Source organism: Myotis nattereri (genome assembly GCF_964212035.1).
Source record: "Myotis nattereri genome assembly, chromosome: 1".
NCBI classification, from domain to species: domain Eukaryota; kingdom Metazoa; phylum Chordata; class Mammalia; order Chiroptera; family Vespertilionidae; genus Myotis; species Myotis nattereri.
The window spans coordinates 42,526,407-42,549,939 of NC_138075.1; the positions used below are offsets into that span (position 1 = coordinate 42,526,407).

Genomic DNA, 23,533 nt, shown 5'->3' on the forward strand with positions numbered 1-23,533 from the left:
AAAAAGTTTGAGGACCCCTAGTTTAGTTGGCTGGTTGAAATGGATTAGTAACATTTCTGTAAGTTGTGTTAGCTCTGTTATGGCTTATATGAGATTACAAACCCCACTGATCACATAAATGAAAGAAACAGGCTGACGTAAGACAAGATGGAGAGGTGGAGACTGGGGCAAACTGGAGACTTCATGTCTCATGTGAAGTGGGCAGCCATGGCTCAGCTCCACAGACTGCAAGCCGAGGGGGCTAGATTTTCAGTCGTTCTTTAAAAATCCAGAAATCAGAATTTTATATAAAATCTCCTTGGTTTATCCCCACAAATTTTTGTTTTGAAAACATTTTCAAAATATAAAGAAGTGGGAAGAATAAGACAATGAGTACCTCCATATGCTTATCTACTCATTAGTTGGCTGTTAGACGTCTTCATTTCCTTTCTGTCTCTGTCAGTCACACACACACACACACACACACACACACACACACACACACACCTTTTTGGCCAAATTATTTTCCTAAGTATGGAGTATAACTCTCCTAGAACAAGGGGATTTTTCAATATAACCACAATATGATTTCTACACTCAAGAAATTTATCTTTGGCACAATAATAGTATTACGGTCTGTGCTCAAATTTCTCATATTGTCCCAATAATAGTTATTTAACTAACTAACTAACTAACTAACTAACTAACTAACTATATAATCCAGGATCTAATCAATGACAATACATTGCATTTAGTTGGCGTGTCTCTTTAGTATACCTTTAATCTAAAAGAGTTCCCCAACTTTTAAATTCTTTTTTTGGTCTTTCATGATAGGGCGTTTTTGAAGCATAGTTTTGCAGAATGTGCCTCAACGAAGGTTGTCTGACTGTTCCCACATGATGTGAGGCAGGATCCATGTTCTCAGTGGGATGCTGCGTGGGTGAGGATGTGTCCATCACACTAGTTCTCCTCAGGAAGTGCCTGCTCCCTCAATCGGTGCTGTCAGTTTTAATCTCATGGTTAAGGTGGGTCTGCCATATTCCTCAATTGTAAAGAAACATTTCTCCTTTATAATTAATAAGTAACCTGTGGGGTTATAATCCTAAACTTGTTCCCCAATAACTTTCACCCAAGGATCCTTGCCTCAATCAATTATAATAAGAGTTATTATAAAATGGAGACTTTCAACAATTCTTTCTATATTCATTAGTTATGCTTTTTCAGTTAAAAAAAAAAAAAAGAGCTTTCCTTCGCACCCCACCCCCATCTCATACATATATTTTCTACTGTCACTGTGAATTTGTGGGGGGTTCTCAACATGTTAGAAACCATCACTGTCATTATTCTTTTTTGTTCTCAAATTGCACACATTTGACCACTTGGGGTTCCTAGGACCCAGGTCCTTTGTCCTGACAGAGGCTGTCATTCCTTTAGTACGTCTTTTATTATGTGCACAACAAATGCCTCAGGCTCATCCTGCCCCAGCTCTGGAATCAGCCATTTTCCCAGGAGCCCAGTTTACTTCAGTGATCATGAAATCTGACTTTGAAACATTGACAAGTCGTCCTAGCCAGTTTGGCTCAGTAGATCAAGCGTTGGCCTGCAGACCAAAGGGTCCCAAGTTCGATTCCGGTCGGGGGCACGCACAGTCAGGTTGTGTGCAGGAGGCAACCAGTTGATGTGTTTCTCTCACAACTGTTTCTCTCTGTCTTTCCCTCTCTCTTCCACTCTCTCTTTTTAGATCAATGGAAAAATACCCTCGGGTGAGAATTAAAAACAAAAAAGTAAGAACATTGACAAGTCAATTAAAAAAAAAAATTAAACACCATTCAAGCCAAACAGAACACAGCTGCAGACAGTGGTTGGCCTGCAGGCTTAGTGTTGGGCCTTCAGATTATACAGCTTTCACGCCATGCAGATGTCATTACAGAACGGCAGATCCATTCGCCGTCCATTGCTAGCACATAGAGAGGTGTTGGCAGTTTGTGGAAACTGGTTGTCAGCAGCATGGAAGAGAAAGCAGATCCTGCCCACAATGATAGAAACCAAACAGTCCCCGTATCATCATCTCTACTTATTTGTTCAACAAGTGGAGACCTGTTTAATTTCATTTTTACAAGATAGCATACTAACTGCAAATAGTAACTCGCTGTTTTGTTTGTTTATTAGCAGATCTTTTTTGCCTTAGCTCATAACGTGTTTATCTAGGAAGATTGTATTCCTGCTGTGTAGTGAACTCCTAAGTAATAAAGCTGCCACACAAATATTTCAAGAACAAAAGAAGCAGAAATCAACAAGTTGGTTCATTACCTCCTTAAAGGCACCCAGTTTGTCAGGGGATTAAGCGCATACCGTCTGCCCTAAATGCTCCTCCACACACCATGCCACACACCTCAGACTCTAGAAAATAAAATATCACAGAGTTGGGGGAGGCAGGATAAGTGACTTTATAATACACACTGATAAAAAAAATAGAAGTTGCTATGGCTTTTCTTTAACCACTTAAATTCTTTTTATTTCCAGCAAATGGAATTTATAGGCAGATAACCTGTTACATACAGGGTAGGGCAAAAGTAGGTTTACAGTTGTTTGTAGGGAAAATAATGCAATACTTAATAACTACTACTATAAGAATAAACTCTGTGTTTTTACAACTGTAAACCTACATTAGCCCACCCTGTATAGTTATTATAGAATAGTCAAACCAGAAGGTAGTACTTTTTATACAGAATGGAAAATTTTTTAAATGGGCCAGACTTGTGTCTTTCACTTTAAATTTTTTAAATGTTTTAATTCACCTTTTTATTTGGCAGGATTCATGTGTTAGGCCACAAATTTGCTTTCAATGGGCATATTTTCTTGCTAATTATTAACCTTCTTTATTACTTATCAACTTTAAAAGCCCTGTAGTAAAAATGCTGTTGGGTGCAATTGCCTGGTTGAAAATCTTTGAACTCCATTTCTTTTTTAGGTTAGAATAATGAAAGGTGAGTTTCTAAATCAACTGATGTTATCAACCATATGTAAAAACCAAGCAAATAACTTGTTTTATAACTATCCGTACGTTGCTGCATTCATTTTTGGCCGAGTCATTGTTCATGTTCATTTTGGTCACATTTGTACTATTGCTTCTTTCCTGGTACTTTTCATGTACTTCATTAATCACAGGAAAACAGATCGAGATCCACTGTACACATTCTTAGCCTGTGCTGGGTCTAGAAAGGCATCCAGAAGAGATCACAGCCTGGGTCTCTGGCCAGAGGACCAGCCTGGTACATTCTGTCCTGTCCATGTTGTCCACAGCAAACCTAAAATAACTTCAGGGCCCCACCCCCACCTTTCCACCCATGGTTCCAGCCTTTTCAGGACCCCTCCTCTCCATACGTCACACCCTTTCCTTCTCGAGTCGTCCCTGAAACAAAACTCAGCAAGGATATCTACCATAGGGGTGCTTGGCATTTGGAGGAAATGTGGGATCAAGGCACTTTTCTTTTTTTTTTACCCAAAGAATTAAAGAATGATTCCTCAGCAACACCGCAGTGATGGGTGTGGAATATTTCCCTCTAGGCTGAGGATGGTGGTAATAATTACATAGCTTTTCAAATAATGAAAATAGCTTTTCCTTCCCCACAGCTGATGTATTAACTAGTTCCCTGGAACTAACTTCAAAATATCTACCTTGGTTTGACAGTACAGTGAAGAGAGCTATGCAAGTCATTTAAAAGACATTTGTATGATAAAGTAATATATGCTTATGTAAGAAAAACCTGAAGATACAGAAGAATGTAAAGTGAAAAAGGAAACCTGTCTTGTCCTTCACTTTCCATTCTCGTTCCCTTCCCCCCACCCACAGTCTATCATATGTCATTCCAGAGGATTTCTGTGCTTATACAAAGACATACTAGTATATTTCCTTTTTAAAAACAGACACAAATGCTGTCGTATTGAATCTACTGTTCTGTGAGTTCCTTTTTACATTTAACAATATACCTTGGCCCTAACTGGTTTAGCTCAGTGGATAGAGCGTTGGCCTGTGGACTGAAGGGTCCCAGGTTCAATTCAGGTCAAGGGCATGTACCTGGGTTGCTGGCACATCCCCAGTAAGGGGTGTGCAGGAGGCAGCTGAATCGATGTTTCTCTCTCATCGATGTTTCTAACTATCCCTCTCCCTTCCTCTCTGTAAAAATGCAATAAAATATATTTTTAAAAAGCACACAATATACCTTGGACACCTTTCCAAGTCAGCACATATAGATATACCTTATTCTTTTTAATAGCTACATACTATTTTATCATTTGAATGTACTATAAAGTCCTATAGTTATTTAACTACTCGTGTATTAATGAACATTTGGGTTTCCTGCCCTGAAAATTTGGGAGAATCTGGGGGACAGAAAGCATGCTTTCTCTAAGTGGATCACCAGGAGGGGTGATGAGAGAGTCCAGTCCCACTTCTGCTCCCGGATCCCAGACGCACAGATTCCCTACTGAAATGAAGACATAGCACCATGTGGTGGCCGCTGGTTCAATGCATGTGTCCTCGAAGGCTGGGGTACAGCTTCCCTCATTCCCTTAGGCTGGCTGGTTGTAGGTGACAAGGTGTTTAGCAGAACCGATGGATTCCATGGCTGTGTGCTAACTGTCATGCCTCCTTCGCAGGAAAACGGCCCGTTGGCCTGATGTTGTGTGGACTCCCATGGTGAGAAAGCAAACATCCTCTAAGCTCGTGGTTGTGGGGCAGGCAGGACAGGCAAACCCCTTGCAAGAATGAGTATCTCTTCCGGGAAGGACAATCACAGCCCTTCCACGGAGCAGCTGGTCCCCTTCAAGGACAGAGCATGTCAGTCCCCAAGTATCAGGTGTTGTTACTGGCAGGTCATGTCCTCAGCAGCAGCAGCCAGGCCAGCCGTGGGGAGAAAGGGAGCCAGTGCTGCGGGGCCATCCCTCGCCACCACCCCTGCAGCGTGGCACCCTGTGCATGGATCGGTTACACAAGCCCTGGGGTGGCCAAGGACAGAGCAGGCTGGCACCCTCCAGAGAAGACACCCTCTGCCTGGATGCTCAAGGCCTCCTCGGCATCAGTGAAGCCCACAGACCCTCAAGCTCTGTGCTCGCTCCCACGAGTACAGTTTATGCCTCATCACCAAATGCTTTCAATCTTGCTCCGTCCAGTCTACCCACAGATCCATGCTTATCGCAGGCCCTTTCTTCCTCATGCAGAGTGAGCCATCCAGTGCACTGCTTGAAGCTCTGTTCAGTGGGAGGATTCCCTTTCATCACTGTCCTGCAAGAGCGCCGCCCAGGGGGCTTTGGTGGAGGCAGACCTAGTGCCAGCATAATGAGCCGATCCATCTGTGAGCTGGTCTTGGGTTTTTCTCCTCCATTAGTTGTAAACTCCCATGGAGCTATACATACATGTCAATTGAAGGAGGGGTGGCAGTGCAACAAAGTAGATGACCGGAGAATGAGCCACCCCTTTTTGTAACTTGCTTGTTTCCCCCCGGACCTCCTGGAGCCCGATCACACACGTATAGTTTTCATGGTTTGGTGGATTATTACTGGTGCATCTCGCAGCCTTATGACAGCGTGTCTCTGTTACCCAGCTCACAGGGTGGCTCTGGGTCACGGAATCACCTGATGGCCCATGGTCAGGTGCTCAGTCTCTCTTAGGGAGTTACCAGGTGTCCTTGCCAGGAATTAAGTCCGTGGTCACGGGACAGTGCTCCCAGGCCAATGAATTCCCCCTTTTCCAGCCTTATATTTCTCCACTGCATGGTCCAGCAGACTTAAGTTTCCTGCTGGTACGTAGGAGCCAGGTCTTGTAATTCTAGGACAGTTATTTCCTCCGGGAGCAGGAACCATAGTGCCTGCTGAGGCAGTGGCAGCCTCATCCTAGTTAGAGGTCTGTGGGGCCTGGGAGGAGGTGGGGATCCAGTCGGGAGCCACCTACCTCACTGAGGTATATTCAGGTTTTCATGTGGCAAAGGTATAAGAGGCTGCTTCTCCCAGCCCGGAGCGCTCTGAGAAATTTGAGGGTTTAAGATTCTCAGACTCATCCCCTAAATGTCCCCATCCCAGACCTCTGCGTCCCTCGCTTTTACCGCCAGAGCCCTGACTTTGGCATAAGAGATCTGTTGAGACTGTGCGTCATCGCTTTTGTATACATGTTAAGTCCTGAGCCTGCTTTTAGCACAATCTATCCTGCATCTACGGGAGATAAATGTCTCCTTAAATACTGTCATAGAGGCCTTTTATTTTTTTTAATCCTCACCCAAGGATATGTTTCTTAAGGATTTTAGAGAGAGGAGGAGAGACAGAGACAGAGAGAGAGAAACATTGACCCCATTGCCACCGAAATGCACCCTGGCTGGAGATTGAACCCGAAACATGTATGGGACAATGCTCCAACCAACTGCACCACCCGGTCGGTCAGGGCTGCCACAGAGGCCTTCTGACTCCCACAGTTGATGGATGGCTAACCGGAACCTATCTATCATTTTCCCTTTTCTTTTCTCAGCGACCTAAAGGTGTTAACAAAAGCCAGTCATTCGATAATCCCTGTAATAATCATCGCCCCATATTAGTCACGTGCCACTGCTAATGCATAAGGCAATCTGCACCACATTCAAAGGCACGACTGATGGAAGTCTCAGTCAGTGTGTTGTTGCTGCTCCCCGGAGCTTCCTCTCACCCCACTTGCTACCAGCTGTGGGGGCCTGGCCATCTGCCTGGGGATTGATCCGGTTCCAGATCCCTTTCTGAAGATCTGCCAGCCTGGGCCACCTCTAGTACCAACTCTCTCAGCCTGGACACCTCCCAGAAAGCAGTCTCAGACAAGCGACTCTGTTAGTAGCTTGTTTTGGGAAGTGATACCAGGAATCGGAGAGAGGGAGATAGGGAAGGAGGAAAAGGCAATGCAGGGCCAAAGGGGCTCCTCCTGCCAGGTCTCTGCAAGGAGCCTGAGGACCAGAGGACTTACCCACCACTTCCTGTCCCCCACTGGGCAAGGGTTCGCCCCACGGAGTTCTCCCTCCTGCATGGTAGAGTCAACCCGCCAGCATCCCATATCCCAGCGCCCAGCAGCCCTGGGGCAGAAAGCCAAGGCACAGAGTACAGCGGAGGTGAGGGCTGCCGGCTGTATCTGGGCAAAGCTGGAAGCTGCCGCAATGGCTAAATTAAAGGATGCCCTGAAGGAAGGGAAGCAGCATTCGAGAGGCAGAGAACTCTGACCTCCTTGCTGTTCTGCAAACATTCCAGGCAGGATCCCACAGAAGCGCCTTTGGGATGGCAGTTCTTTCTGCCTGGAACAATTTTCTGGAAATCCTCATGACTTTCACCTTCTCTAGACATTTTTTCCCCATTTGTTACCTTTTCAGTGAGTTCTTCTCTGATCACCATGTTTTAAATTGCAACTCCTATTATGTTCCCTACCTACTATATTTCTTCCCATAAGACTCACCACCACCCAGCATGCTCAAACACAGGGGTCGGATAAAGTAAGTTTACAGTTGTTCCTATAGAAAATACTGCAATAATTAATGAATAATAATACAAGAACAAACTCTGTTTCACGTACTAACAACTGTAAACATACTTTTACCCACCCCTGTATGAGCTCCTGACAGCAGAGATTTTTGTCATCTTTGTTAAATATTGTAATTCCAGAGCTTAGAATAATGTCTGGCACAGACAGAGTAGGGCTCAGTATATGTTTTAAATAACAATGTATATCAAATGAATATATGAAAATAGAATAATTTTACATATCTTAATGTATTTCCTATTTTCATCTATTTTTATAAAATTACTCAGTAGTTTATCTTCTTCACGTAACATACATCATTGTCATAAGATCAATATAGAGGCCTCTGTTAATCTCATTATTTTTAATAACTGCACAACATTTAATACTTGATAGTTTAAATGTATCACAATTTATTTAGCCATCCTCTTCTGTCAAAGGAGGTTTGTGTTATTTCCAGCTTTTTACCTATATAAACAATATTGCAATAAGTATCCTTGTACATATCCTTGTATGCAGTGGTGCTTTTATTTATATAAGGTATATTCCCAGAAGTGGTGTGCTGGGTAAAAGTGTCTGTGTGTGTGTGTGTGCCTGTGTGTATGTGTGTAGATGTGTTTCAATAGACTTTATTTTTTAGAAGAGTTTTAGATTTACAGAGATTTGAGATGATCCTATAAAGAGTCACCGTATACACTCTACCTAGTTTCATGCATTATTAACGTCTTTCATTAGTACAGTACGTTTGTTATAATTAAGAAAATAGCATTGATACATTATCATTAGCTGAAGTTCATACTTTATTCCGATTTCCTTTGTTTTAATATAATGTCCTTTTTCTGTTCCAGGATCCCATCTGGGATTCCAAATGGCATTTACTCACCACGTGTCCCTAGGCTTGTCTTGGCTGTGACAGTGTCAGATTTTCTGTGCTTTTGAGGAGCACTGGCCAGGTGTTCTGTAGAAAGTGCCCCTGTTGGGATTTGTTTGGTGTTTTCGTCACGGTTAGACTGGGTCCCGGGTTTGGGAGGAAAACCACGTCGCCTTGCTGAGACAGTGTCCGTCGGGTTTCTCCAAGGAAGTCGCTCTTTCTCTGTCCCTCCATCCTGTAGTCTCTGGAAGGAAGTCACTTGTGAGCCCACACATGAGGAGGGGGGTCGGCGCTCCTCTGTGAAGGCAGAGTACCTACAGGAATTATTTGGAATTCTTCTACATAAATGTATTTATTTTCTCCTATTTTTTATTCAGTCAGTCAGTCAATCATTCAGTCATAGCAGGATGGATTCATGGGTATTTGTGTCCCTTTGACATACCACCATCAATGTAGGATTTGTTTTTTTGGTTTTTTTTTTTATCATTTCCTTACTTTCTGGCTTTATCTTGTACATTTCCTCCTTATCTAGAATCATCCATTTTCTCCCAGGAGCCCTGTTCCCTTTGTTGGTGAAGGGTATTAGCAACCAAGATTTGAGCTCTAGGTGCACATGTTGCCCCTGGGGTATGGTTGCTTCTAGGCTCTTTGATCTGACAGAGCAAAGTCATATATGTGTGAATTTCAGTCTATGTATACAGACGTATCTACAGGCATTTCTGTAAGTAATCATCTGTACTTGCATTAAGCTAAACATGAGTTCATACCGATGTCTCCAACTCTAATTCAATATTTAAAATACAGAGAGAAACTAAAAGGGAGACCAAAGTAAAATTGCAGCAGCAAAGGCAGAAACTTTAACACAAGAAACTACACCTGCATCTGAGTGGCCCAGGCTTCTAGGTACAGCACAGCTGGAGGATGGCGGCGACGAGCCTGGTAAGAACCACTGATGGCTCCAGATTGGGCCAGCCCAGCTCAGAATGCTGAGGAATGAGACTGGGCCTGGGGCGTTGGCTGTACATACTCACAGTAACGAAGGGATTCTAATTAAATGAGCCCTGAACTAAATCTTTGTAGGATATATGGTAATCTAGTCTGGTCTACTAAGATGACTTGTCTGTATAATAAACATGTTGAATAAGCCTGTGAACATCTATCCATCCATCTTGTTGCTTGGTTCTTCTCATCTAATCCCCCCCCCGCGCACCCCCCCCCCCATGTCTCTAAAGAGGCCCATTCAGTATTGAAGTAGAAACATCCACACCCTCTTGAATGACACTGTGAATGTTGAGCTGTGATTGAAACCTCTGGGCTGCTGATTGCAAACTGGTTTCAAGACCAGAGGTGCCTCTCTGAGTCCTGCCCCTGGAGTCAACAGAGAGAGAGGAGTAATGTGGTTTGAGACGCTACCCCCATAGGGTCTGGCTCCTGGTCTCACCACTGCACTGACACTGCTTCCGGGGCGGTCGCATGACCCCTGCCTGGGGAGACCCACCAGGCACGCTCAGGCCTCTCCCCACTTGACCTGTCATCAGCCTCCATCACCGCAGTCTATTTGTCCTTCCACATCTGCCCGTGGCATCATGGCATCATGCTCTATTGTCTTCTTCCTTATGCTGGGGGACCTTCTTCCCTCTCTCTTCCTCCTCACCCACCCTTCAGATGCGCAGGGGTTCCTTGGGCCTCTCCCTTCCCACTCGCTCTTCTGGTCAATCGCATGTGTCCGTGGATTCACTTACACTCACGATGACGCCCGGCTTTTGTCTTCAGCTCTAACTCCAGCCAACCTGACAGTTCCACTTTGGTGTCTCAGAGTTCCCAACATGCCAAAGATAGTCATTTCTTCCCCAAAGAAACCATTTCCTCTCCCACTGCTGACCCCGCCATCTGCCCCATGATACAAACCTTTGGTCATTCTTGATGACTTCCTCTTCCCCCTCCCTCAACCTCCAGTCCCTCGCCACATCTGACTATTCTAATCACAAAGAATATCTCTGAACAGTGCCTTTCTCGCCATCTGTCTGGCCTCCGCCCTGGTCCATGTTCTAGACACACACCTTCAGGCACATCAGATTGAAGTCTTCCTCGTTTTCCTGTCTTAAAATGTTTCATCAGCTTAGGAAGCGTGATTTATTTATTCATCCACAGATAATTGCCGAGGCCCTGTGCTGGGGGTTCAACAACATCATTTTGAGTAAACAAGAGAACACAGACCCTGATATCATGGTCCTTACATTCTGTGGAATGGATCTGTTATATCTATTGACAGCAGAGGACATAAACAATCAACTGAGGGATTTTTACTCTGTAATTACTTAGTAAATACAACAGGTTCTGAAGGACACATACTTCAGGGGAGCTACCAGCCATGCAGGGGCACGGAGCCCTGGGGAGCAGGGGAGACCTCCTTAGGAAGGCCATTTCATCTGAGCCTTAGAGGATGAGTTTGTATTAACTAAACCATCTCTCCCTTTTCACTCTCCTTTCTTTCCCAGCCTTCTCATATCTCTCTTTGCCTTCGCCAACCACCTGGGCTATAATCACTTTTCACATACAAGCTACTAGCAAACAGCTCATGAAGAGAAGTAAGATAATACTGTTTACAGGTTACTTCAACCAAGACAAAAAACTTCCTAAAGGACGAGCAGCTTCCTTTTTACTGGGTCCGAACTAGAGAACGCTGTCTTCCACACCTCACAGTTGACGCCTTGTCCTTCCTGTTTTCAGCAACTCAAGCATCCCAACCTTGTGAACCTGATCGAAGTCTTCCGGCGGAAGCGGAGGCTGCACCTGGTGTTTGAGTACTGCGACCGCACGGTTCTGCACGAGTTGGACAGATACCAAAGAGGGTGAGCGCTCCATTCCTTACAAACAAAACGCAGTGAAACACAGCAGGATCTGTGTGAGGGGAAATTAGCAATGACCCTTTTTCAGGTGAGGCACGAACAGCCAGTGTCTGGACAGCATACCCTGCTGCTGGGGTCCACAGAGGAGGCGTTACCAAAAAGGTTAGAAAAGAGAGCCTATCTAATCATTGTCATGAAGAAAGCAACCGCAGCATTATTAGATTGAACTTTATTTCTTTGGTACATTATCTCTGCATATTAGCTATCCGAGTCTCTAAGAAAGAAAAGGGAGGGTATTAGTTATTCTGTGCCTGATTCAGGAAGTCTGAGGACTTGGAGATTAGAAAGAAGATCCCAAAGAAAATGGCTATTAGGAAGTTAACGGCTAAAACAAATGCATTGCCCTGGCTGGTTTGGCTCAGTGGATAGAGCATTGGCCTGCAGACTGAAGGGTCCCAGGTTCTATTCTGGTCAAGGGCACATATCTTGGTTGCAGGCTCCTCCCCGGCCTGAGCCCTGGTCTGGGCGCATGTAGGAGGCAACTAATCGATGTGTTTCTCTCACATTGATATTTCTCTCTGTCTATCCCTCTCTCTCTCTTGCACTCTCTCTAAAAATCAATGGAAAAATATCCTCGGGTGAGGAAATAAACAAACAAATGTGTTGCTGCATCCAAAGCAATCTGGGTGTCTGTTCTGCTATCTCGGTCAGGACTTCTTTGGTTACAAGTGGCAAAAACCCAGCTGAAGCAAGTGTGGGTGAAAAAGGAATGTGTTGGTAGCTGTAAGTAGGAAGGATTGGGGATGACTTTAAAGGCTTTGCTGATCTTACCACATCTCTCTAGCATACGCAACTCTTTTTTTTATTATTTTTTTTATTTTTTAATATATTTTATTGATTCCTTACAGAGAGGAAGGGAGAGAGATAGAGAGTTAGAAACATTGATGAGAGAGAAACATCGATCAGCTGCCTCCTGCACATCTCCCACTTGGGATATGCCCGCAACCCAGGTACATGCCCTTGACCGGAATTGAACCTGGGACCCTTCAGTCCGCAGGCCGACGCTCTATCCACTGAGCCAAACCGGTTTTGGCAGCATATGCAACTCTTATGTGTGCATGGGAAGGCTTAGGGAGCAGGCAGATACTTCCTTTGAAAATAAAGGGGGGCTCCCTTTCAAGGGTGGAGGGTAGCCCTTACCTGGGTGAATAGAATAGAGGCTGGATTTTGGCTGCCACCCACTCCTCAGTAGATGTCTTAGGGTAGAGTGCCATAGGTGGTGGCTGTTCTCTCTCGGCTCTTCTTTGTGTTGTTTTCATTCTACTTTGTACACAAGTCTCCCTTATAAGGTGAATTTTGGAAGATGTGTGTGTGTTGGGGGGAAGGGAATAGAAAGAGTTAGAAAGGGAAGAATATTATAGAAAGCATGACCACAGGGTTTTATCAATCTATGTAGCCATTCTAGAAGAAAGGACATTCTAGAAGAAGGTAGTATCTGCATATAAAGTCCAGTGGAAGACTCTGATTGGTTCATCTCAGCTGATGCAATCACTGTGTCCAAAAGGAGAGGGTAGAATGATTAGCAGGCCTTGGAAGATATGATTGAAAGCAGGTCAGTCAAGGAAGCCTTCGTGGAGGAGGTGGCCTTTGGATTGAACGGTGTGGAGATTTAAGAGAAGTTAAGCAGGAAAGAATAGTCTAGCTCTCCTTTTGCCTTGCTCCAGGGAGCCCAACTTTGGCTGGGGACAATATACAGAGTGCCTTGTAGAGCAGAGTGGTGGAATGTCCCCCCATCCCGGTCGCATTCACTCAGCAGCTGGAGGCTGGGGCTCTTTTAACAATGCTTTCGAGCCTAGGCCAAGAGCTTGCTCCGCCATATAGTGGTGGTTATATATTATCTAGCATGACCTCCAGGCAAATGGGATTAAAGTGACTTATAGTCTGTTAGCGACCATGGCATAGGCTTTTCATGCTAATTTACACAACCAGCGAGCGCCAAGAAAACACACGCATCCCTTCAGAAAGTCATTGATGCGGAGAAATGTATTCAAGGGAGAAAACCTTTAGTATGTTGATATTTACTCTTTGGACAGCTTGGAAGTGACACTTCAATGAAACTTATTAGTATAAGTTACTCGTGGCTATGTGGTTGGTACAAGGGAGGTGTTGCAGGGAGTTTGATTAATTATGTTAGATTGAGTCACTTGGAAACACTGATTTGTGGGGGGTTGAAAGCGATAGGGAGCCAGTTCTTTTTTGACATGTAGTTTGAGAAGAAAACAAGGACAGGACAAGGATCGGTTAGAGTTTTGAAAGCAGATTTTTTTTCCCTTAGCTCCACTGGCTAAAATATGTTATATATATTCCAGGAAATATAAAAATGTTTTACCAGCCCTAGCCGACTTGGCTCAGTGGATAGAGCGTCAGCCTGCGGACTGGGGGGTCCCGGGTTCGATTGTGGCCAAGGGCACATGCCTGGATTGCGGGCTTGGTCCCAGTGGGGGGCGTGCAGGAGGCAGCCAATCAATGATTCTCTCTCATCATTGATATTTCCATCTCTCCTTCTCCTTTCCTCTCTGAAATCAATCAATAAATATATTTTTAAAAAAATGTTTTACTATGGAAGTGGGTTATTTGTAAGCACATTCCAGTAAAAGTGGGTCTTTATCATCTGTATGACCTTTGGCAAGATGCCTACAGGTATCCCCACCTGGAAAAATGAGAATTCAGTGCCAGGTCAAGTTTAAGGGAACTCCCAGCTCTATCATGCTATCCATTGATGGTCTCATATCCTAGAAGCCAGAAGACTTTGGTTCTCCCTTGGATTCATATTTGATCTGTTACATAATATCAACAGGGGGAATGCGCTAATGCTGGCGTTTGCCCTGCCTGGTGCCAGGTAGGGGCCTCCTTCGGTTTGCACACTTACTGCAAGAATGTGCTGTGATCACTATGGTCACTCTACTGGATCACCCCGTTCCCACATGTTCCCCACTCCATGGAATCATTTGCATTCTAGGCTTTAGGACAGCGGTTCTCAACCTGTGGGTCGCGACCCTTTGGCGGTCGAACGACCCTTTCACAGGGATCGCCTTAGACCATCCTGCATATCAGATATTTACATTACGATTCATAACAGTAGCAACATTACAGTTATGAAGTAGCAACGAAAATAATTTTATGGTTGGGTCACAACATGAGGAACAGTATTTAAAGGGCCAGAAGATTGAGAACCACTGTTTTAGGATGTGCTGTTTTCTCAGCCGGGGTTGCCTACCTTCTCTCCTTTGTCTAGCAAATTCCTGCTTGTCCTTCAGATACAGCTCAAATATGGCCTCCTTTGTGATAGCTATCTTTTTTAAAAAAAAAAATTTATTGATTGATTTTGGAGAGAGAGGAAGGGAGGGAAGGAGGAGAGAGAGAGCACTTACTGGAGGCAACCAATCAGTGATGTCTCTCTCACATCAATGTCTCTCTCTCTCTCTCTCTCTCACATCAATGTCTCTCTCTCTTTCTCCCCCTTCCACTCTCTCTAAAATTTAATGGGGGAAAAAAATCCTCTGGTAAGGATTAACAAAAACACCAAAAAAAGAGAGAAAGAGAGAGAGAGAGAGCGAGAGAAAGAAAGAAAGAAAGAAAGAAAGAAAAGCCTTAAAGACACAATCTTAGACTGAACAGTTTTACTTCTAATAATTTACCAGAAGAAAATAATTGAGTGTTTGTGTTAAGATTGTAAAAGTATTGTTTATAATGAAAAACAACAGAAATGTCCAATGATAGAGAGTCAGTTAAGTAAATTATGGTATGTCTTTACAGTGGAATACAGTGGAGCCACTACTAATCATGCTTTAGATAAAACAGACATTGACAAAAGATGTTCATAAGTGGTTGCAAAGTGAAAAAAATGCTATCATAAAAATACATATTTCATTTTGATAGATCTTATATATAAGTAGAAAAAAGAAAATAATTAATATATAAATTTTAGTAGTGATTATCTCTGAGTTATGATTGATAAAGGTATTTTTCATTTTATTTGTGTTTTTAAAAGTATTTTCTCCATGTTCCATTTATTATCATGGCAATGTTTTCTTATTTAAAATAATTCTTGCCAAATCAGGCTCAAAGACTTATTTCTACTTTGAATCTGAAGTGGACATGAATTCAGCTCCTTATTAATAGGTTTATAACTTCTTCTCCTTTGGAAAGCTTTTGGAGAAGACTCAGATTCATGTTGATACTAACAAGCCAATTTATGCCACAAGATAGGTATCTGCTACACTGGCACAAATATGTTTCTATTGTAATTCCCAGTGCTGTGGTTCTGTTGTTTACATTTGCCCTCTTATAAGCATCTTACCATTGCTTATCTTCTGTAGGTCTTAAAATGCTTTCTACTTATTATTATACTAGAGGCCAAGTGCGTGAAATTTGTGCACAGGGGAGGGGGGTCCTTCAGCCCAGCCTGCACCCTCTCCAATCCAGGACCCCTTGGGGGATGTCTGACTGCCAGTTTAGGCCCGATCCCTGCTGCAGGATCGGGCCTAAATCAGTAGTCAGACATCCCTCTCAAAATCCAGGACTGCTGGCTCCTAACCGCTCCCCTGCCTGCCGGTCTAATCCCCCTAACTACTCTCCCCTGCCAGCCTGATACCCCTAACTGCTCTCCCCTGTTGGCCTGATCCTCCTAACCGCCTCTGCCTCGGCCCTGCCACCATGGCTTTGTCCAGAATGACGTCCGGAAGATGTCTGGTCTAATTAGCATATTACCCTTTTATTAGTATAGATAAACTATTGGTCTCTCATAACTCAAAGTTTCATAAATGACTAGTTTCGGTGTCCTCTCTTTATTTTTCTGCCCCACTTTAAGTGCAGGCAGACGCAGTACTTCACTGATTCTTTCCATTACCACCAGTTCCTGCTCTGACTCCAGTATAGTTTGTTCAAAGAACATGTGGTGGGTAAAGATTGTCAGTACAAGTGTTCAGTTTCTGACAATGGAATTCCAAAACTTTGTAGAACCATAAAAATCTCTCTCTCTTTTTAAATGAAAAGTGACATATTGTTTGTTATAAAAATGTTTCTAGCTGCACAGTGATGGCGAACCTATGACACGTGTGTCGGAGGTGACACACAAACTCATTTTTTTGGTTGATTTTTCTTTGTTAAATGGCATTAAAATATATAAAATAAATATCAAAAATCTAAGTCTTTGTTTTACTATGGTTGCAAATATCAAAAAATTTCTATATGTGATACGGCACCAGAGTTAAGTTAGGGTTTTTCAAAATGCTGACACGCCGAGCTCAAAAGGTTCACCATCACTGTTCTAGCACCACGGTAATGTATAAAAAGAAATTTCATCAGTTTGAAAAATTGTTGTTTTTTTTTTAATCCTCACCCAAGGATATTTTTTCCATTGATTTTTAGAGGGAAAGGGAGGGAGGAAGGGCAAGAGAGGGAGAGAGAAACATCGATGTGAGAGAGACACATTGACTGGTTGCCTCCCACATGTGCCCTAACTGGGACCAGGGATTGAACCTCAACGCAGGTACATGCCCTTGATTGGGAATAGGACCCTTGACCCTTCGATGGGATGGCCGATGCTCTAACCATTTAGGAACACCAGCCAGGGCTGAAAAATTATTTTTAATTATTTTATGAATATATATTTGAATAGATTATATTCTACATACTTTTCTGGATTTTTGAAGTATATTTTGGAGCTGTCCCCCTATTTATACATATTTACTTCTATATTTTAAAGTGGCAAAAAAATAAAATAAAGTGGCTATATAGAATTTCATTGTGCAAACATACCATTTCTTTATTTAATCCCTCATTGATAAATATTTAGATTGTTTCTAGTTTTCTGCATTGACCAACCACTTGCATAAATAGTTCTATAAGATAAATTCCTAAGAACATATAGTTTCTACAGGAGCTTGGCCAACCCTTTCTCCCCTAACTTTGTTGTAGTCTTGTGTAGAAGTGAAGCTTTGATTGTTTGGTGTCTTGTAATGTCACAAATGTTAGAAAAGCAGTAGCGGGAACAGCTGTTATACTGAGAATGCTGGAAGAGGTTCATGTTCTTTCTTCATCATTTCTCTCATCTCATGATAGAGGAAAATTTCACTTTCTTACACCATTGTCCCCTCTGTTTCCCTTTTCTAGTCTCCCAAAAAAGTTACATTAAATTTTATTAATTCAATAGTCACTGTTTCCATTATTATGCTTATGTAAATATTACTATAGCTGAGCATTTTACCATACTAGGTTCTCCTTTCATACTTTTTCTGCAAATTAATATTTGCCTTGCTTTTTAAATTTGCTTAATATTCTTTAACCCTATTGCTAACTTTCTCACTCTTTCTAATAGCCTCTCAACAGACTTTTCCACAAGATAATCACATCAGATGAGTCACTCATTCCTTTTCATTCCTTTTCTTTCTTTTTTGGCGGGGGCGGGGGGGGGGGTGGGGACACATCCTGCTGTTAGAATTTCATTCTCCCTCTGCCTGGCTTGTGTGCGAAGCCTGTTACCCAGTTGTCCTCCTGGGACTTCCCTTTGCTCTCATCCTTGGAATCCCACTGCATTCCCCTACAGTTGGATCTACTACTGCCTGGATCTCCTGCCTTCCTCTTTCTGGGTTTACCTACTAATTTGGCCAAGCACATCCATCGCCAATCCTTTAAAGAGATAACACAGTCACACAGAAATCTCGATTACAGACATTTCTATCGCCCATCCCCTGATCCTCATCTCCCCTTGGAGTAAAACAGTTGGGACCCCCTTAGGTCCCTGGGGGAGCAACAAAATTCCCAAGCAGGCAGGAAGCATGTGGTGAGGTCACACCGGTGGAGGACTCAGGGGTGTACTCCTCCTCCTCCGGGTCCTGCTGGTGAGAGGTGGGTCCCATTCCACCCTCCCCAGAAGGGCACCTGTGCTGACCTGGGTGACAGTCCAGTGGGCTTCTGAGGAAGTCGCTCTCGGTGAGGCAACTGACTGAAGACCCCAGGGAAGACCCCGGGCTACCCAGGGAATGAAGACACACCTTGCTGGGCCCCTCCCACCTTGGCTGATGAGTGTCCTTGCTCAATTTTCTCCTACCCTGCCTAGACCCGCATTTCTAGGTCTGGGGAGCTGACATCCTCAGGAGAACAAATCCCATGAGACCTGCCCAGCCGGCTTCGAGTCCAAGGGGCCCAGGTTTACAAGGAAGAGGAATTGGGAACATAGTTTGTTCAAAGTCCCACTGCCTGATCTCGTGGGGGAGGAGAACCAGGCCAGAGGAAAAATCTCAAGCCAGTTCCCTCACAGGCTGAGGTTGAGCTTATACATGATTCCGCTAAAGCAGCGATTCTCAACCTGTGGGTCGCGGCCCGTTTGGGGGTTGAACGACCCTTTCACAGGGGTCGCCTAAGACCATCAGAAAACACATATATAATTACATATTGTTTTTGTGATTAATCACTATGCTTTAATTATGTTCAATTTGTAGCAATGAAAATACATCCTGCATATCAGCTATTTACATTACTATTCATAACAGTAGCAAAATTACAGTTATGAAGTAGCAACGAAAATAATTTTATGGTTGGGGGTCACCACAACATGAAGAACTGTATTAAAGGGTCGTGGCATTAGGAAGGTTGAGAACCACTGCTCTAAAGGGACAGCTTGTCTTTGAGCTGGAATCCAGGGGTGGGGTGTCTTAGAGACAATAGAGATTGAGGGAGAACTGGGACCCTTCCCTGCCTCACTCTGCCCCAGACCTCAGCCATGAGCACCATTTCCCACCAGTTGGGAAACACACACGGTGAAGTGAAGTGAATTCCTTCACCCTGCCAGCATAAGCTACAGCTTTAAGAATGTCTGCTTTAGCCTGAAGGGTCTGGCCAGACACCCAGATGCTTCCAAAGCTTTTAAGTTTGTTTGTGAAATATTTTCATATTTGTTTAAGATGGTATAAGGCAGAAGGCACGGCGATGACAACCCTCAACATGCCTGGCTCTTGAGTCACGCTGTTCCAATCGGGATGGTTGCTTTAAGGCAGTTGTCATCCGTCATTTCCCTTCACCTCCTCCCAGAAGTTCCTGTGCCCCCCCCCCGCCCCGCCCCCCTCGTGGGCCAGGTCTCAGCTTTCTCTGTTTCCTGTCATCTTCTTTGATAGTTTACGCCTTTTTGATGGAGTGCATCCTCCAGGGGGCTTCCCGATAGGTTAAAAGAGAGATTAACCAAAGAACTTCTAAGTATAGATGCATAGTCCACGGACTCAGATGACAGACAGGTGAGGGCCTGGCGGGAGTGATGGGTGGAGGGGGGCAGAGGGGAGAAAATAGGGGACATCTGTAATACTCTCAACAATAAAATAAGTTTTAAAAAAGAGAGAGACTGAGACCTTATCCTTGAATGTTTGAAAAGTATTTTCGCTTCACACTTGATTTCTATTTTGTTTATTTTTGGTGAAAAATAACATTTCTTCAAAAATTTGGAGGCAGGCATTTTTTTATTTTTTATTTATTTTTTTCTATCACCATTTATTCCCTCTCTGCAGTCTTCTACCTCCACCCATCTCCCTCCACCCCCAAAATCACTATTGTCCATGTCCATGAGTTCTCTCTTTCTTTTTTTTTTTTTTTACTCAATCCTACCACCCCCTCCCTACCTCCCACCCCCTCCCCACCACCCCGCCCCCAATCCACCCCCAACCCCGTCTCAAGCTGTCTGCCTGCTCTCTAGCAATGATTCTGTCTCTATTTTGCTTGGCAGTTACGTTTGCACATTAAATTCCACATATGAGTGAAATCATATGGTACTTGTCTTTCTCTGAATGGCTTACCATGATGTTCGATTTTGGAGGCATTTTTAAGTGCCTTCTCTCTCCTAGTGCTGTTAAGGAGTCTGTTGTTCTATTTTCTGCTTCTTTGTGAAGTTCTGTTTCTTATTTCCTGAAGCTTGTAGCATCCTCTCTTTACTCACTGCATTCTGAATTTTGAAAATCATGGGCCTTGCTTTCTGTGTCCATTCCTGAGGCACTTGGCGGATTCTTTCTGTCGGGGGGGTCGGTGGGGGGGATTTAATTGTTTTGTTCTTTTTTTTGTTTTGTTTTTTTTTTAATTGTTCTTGATTTCCTAGCCTTTGTTTTCTCTTTTCCTGGGCCTTCTATTATTTGGAGGTCTAGCTCTCTGGTCCCCGTGGGGTTTACGATGTCCTGTTCTTATTTCACGGATGCAGCAGCTTTCCTGTTGCCATCTTCTCTGAGGATGTCCATGTTGTTGTTTTAATGTTCGCTTCACTCCCCATCGCTTCTCTTTCTTTTGAGTGGCCCTTTTTCGTTTGTTTTGGTCTCTGACCCTCTTATTTGAGACTCTCTTGGGCAATTAGAATCTTGTATGTCTATGGTTTAGAGTAGGGAATTCTCAGAAGCTTGGGACGTCCCTGTGGGGTTATCTGGCTGGGCCCTTTGCTGGGGGAACCCCAATCTTCAGATCCTCCCTCCTGAGCTCCCACCAAAAAAGTCTTCCAATATTTTACCTCAAGAGTAAAGCCTGGCTGCCAGCCTTCTCAGGACCTAGTGCAGGAAGAGGGCTGGGGAGTCCCCACATTCTATGCTTTGTATGTCGGCAGTCATTTAATCCCCTGCTTTAATCCACCGTCACAGCGGACCAAACGCCCTCGATTTTATGCTCCCCAGAAAACAAACCGCAGCCCTCTACTACTGGGGGAGAAGCATTTCCTATTGAAGTGGAACAGGGGAAGGGGCTAGGGGTTTAATTGTTTCCCAAACAGGTTTGTCCACACCCCTTCCCGCCCACCTCCACAGAGATCTTAGCTGTTACTTCCTGAGCCTTCTCAGGACTCTTTGGGGTTCACTGGTTGGTCCTCCAGGCTCCCTTCTTTAGACGGGTGACTTTTTCTAGCATCTGTGTGGATATGCCACTAGGATAAGGAAGAGAATTGGGAGAGAAGCTGCTCGAAGCCCAGGGGCATAGTTCAGGTGCAGAAATGTCCTGGCTGGTCTTCCTGGAAGTGGCCTCCTGCACGTGTCCCACCATCGAAGCATCCTCTTCTCTGCTTGAAAGGATTTCCTCAACATCTGGTCTGTGACAACAGTGACCTGGCAGCCCCTCTCAGAGGCTGGAAGTGACTTTTTTTGGTCACCTTAACATAGCTACTCGGGAGTTTCCTCCCTGGCTTACTTTTTTTTTTCTTCTTTTTTCTTTTTTTAAAATTATTGTTGACAATGTTACAGATGTCTCCCATTTCCCTCCTTTAACCCACCTCCCTCCAACCTCCCCCTGCCCCACCCCAGGTCTTCACCACCTTATTGTCCGTGTCCATGGGCTATGCATATTAGAATGGAAGCTCTGTGGTTTATCTCTGCTCGTCCCCCCACCCCCACACCTGGCTTACATTTTAGTTCTGGTGGAGGACCACAGCAACATTGTTTAATTCATAAGAACACTAGGCTCAGCTGGTGGGTGGGGGTCTCTGAATATAAATGTGCACTTTCTGTAGTCCATTTCACTCACTGCCTAATTAAAAAAAAAAATCCTCCCCTGGCAAGTGCTTTTTTCTAACTTGCCCAAGGGACCTGCTGGAGCTCCTGGGTGCCCTGGTATATAAGCTTCAAGTCAGAGAGTGCTGGCAGCAGTAGCTTCAAGTTTAGGTGCTGTGAAAGAGGACAGGCGAAAGGTAAGGGGAGGGGGGGATGCAGCCAGCTCCCGGGAGGAGCAGTGTGGGAAAGAATCAGGGGCCCAGGTGAGTTATTGATCACCGCTAACTTCTGTTACATGGGGTGCGATGCAAACCTCTTCCCTGTCCTCACCAGAGTCTCCATTACCTTAACAAGCATCCTGCCGCGGGAGCCTGGAGAAGCCACGTGTGCACACCACGCAGGGAAGATGAGCTCCGCGGCAAGGCCACTAGCTTGGGGCCACTTGCAAAAATGCACAACATTTTTACGCTGTAAATTAACTAGCTTTCCAGCAACAAAAAGCTTCTTATAGAAATGGAGCTCAAGTTACCAGGCAGGTTCCAGCGGTGTCACAGATGTTTGAGGTCAGCAGTCATAAAGATTTCAAGTCCTGTGGGTCTTCATGGTCCCTCCCTGTAGCAGCAGAGGAGAGATGTTATTGTGGTTCGCCTGCTGTCCCCGGAGCTCAGCCGTGTGCTGGTCACATGTTCTTCATGTTGGGCCTGTGGAATGACGGGTCAGTGAGTTAGATGACTTTCTGTGCGGCCTAGGAGTTTGCACTATTTAAGCCTATCTTAGTTTACTTTTTTCTTTTTCTTTTTTGAGCTGAATTCCATGGCTACACTAAAGAATGTGTTTGTGCTGCTTCTTTATTTTCACTAGGGTACCAGAGCATCTCGTGAAGAGCATAACTTGGCAGACATTGCAAGCTGTGAATTTTTGCCATAAACACAATGTAAGTCTCGTGATCGCCCTTGAAAAAAAAAAAATCAGAAGGCTGCCTTTAAGCTGAGGCGGAACCTTCGTTCAAAGTTTATGTCATGCTTCTGTGGATATAATTTTTCATCCAAATCTCCTTAAGCCTGATTAGGGTATGTGGAGGCTAAACGTGCCAAACTAGCGATTCCTTCTTGTTTGGGTCACATAAGAGATGCATTTTTTATGATTTATACTCATCAGAAGCTACTCAGGTTTAAGGTAGCATCCTATCCACGTGGAGTCTGTATGGGTCTGCTACCCTCAGAAGGCTCTGAAATTAGGGAGAGGAACCCCTCGTGACTCCTGCCCATGCAGTTGCAGAAGGCGGAGTCCCATGCCCAATGCCCCCATGCTAGTGCCTGCTGTGCTGATATATGAGTGCCAGGGCTGGGTCGAGCCAGCCCAGTGGAAGCCTGTGCCACTCGCGGCCACAGCAGGGCCTGGCAGAGGCAGTGGGCCCAGGCTCTGACTTCACAGATGCTGGAGGCCTGCTGCCCCTCCAGTACAGCACTGCCCACTCCCTGCACACGAAGCCAATTCCAGTGTTACAGCTCCATGTTGGCCACAAGGGCAACCTGACTGCAGTATGCCGACCTACTGGCTGCTGGGGCCAGTTTAGCTGGTGGGCCTGATCTGCATGACTTTCCCTGGCGCTGCTTTCCCAGATGGAGAAAATAGGACAGTAGTGAGCACTTTTCCCTACCGAGTCTCCACCTCGCTGAAGCTACAGTCCTTGTCAAAATGCATGTCTAGAAGGGAGCATGGGCGCTTTATTTATTTTTTTTAAATATATTTTTATTGATTTCAGAGGGGAAGGGAGAGGGAGAAAGAGATAGAAACATAAATGATGAGA

General features: G+C 44.4%; 1 protein-coding gene across 4 annotated transcripts in view; it reads left to right on the forward strand.

The window, feature by feature from the left end:
- Positions 1-23,533, forward strand: part of CDKL1 (cyclin dependent kinase like 1) — a 49,466-nt gene that overhangs the window by 12,884 nt on the left and 13,049 nt on the right. For 3 of the 4 annotated variants that reach the window (XM_081086334.1, XM_081086332.1, XM_081086333.1), the window contains 2 exons: positions 11,103-11,224; positions 22,585-22,657. In XM_081086334.1, coding sequence (XP_080942460.1) covers positions 11,103-11,224; positions 22,585-22,657 — 195 coding nt within the window. Of the gene's footprint in view, positions 1-813; positions 1,005-11,102; positions 11,225-22,584; positions 22,658-23,533 lie in introns of those variants that run through there. The other variant, XM_081086335.1, reaches the window with a different exon arrangement.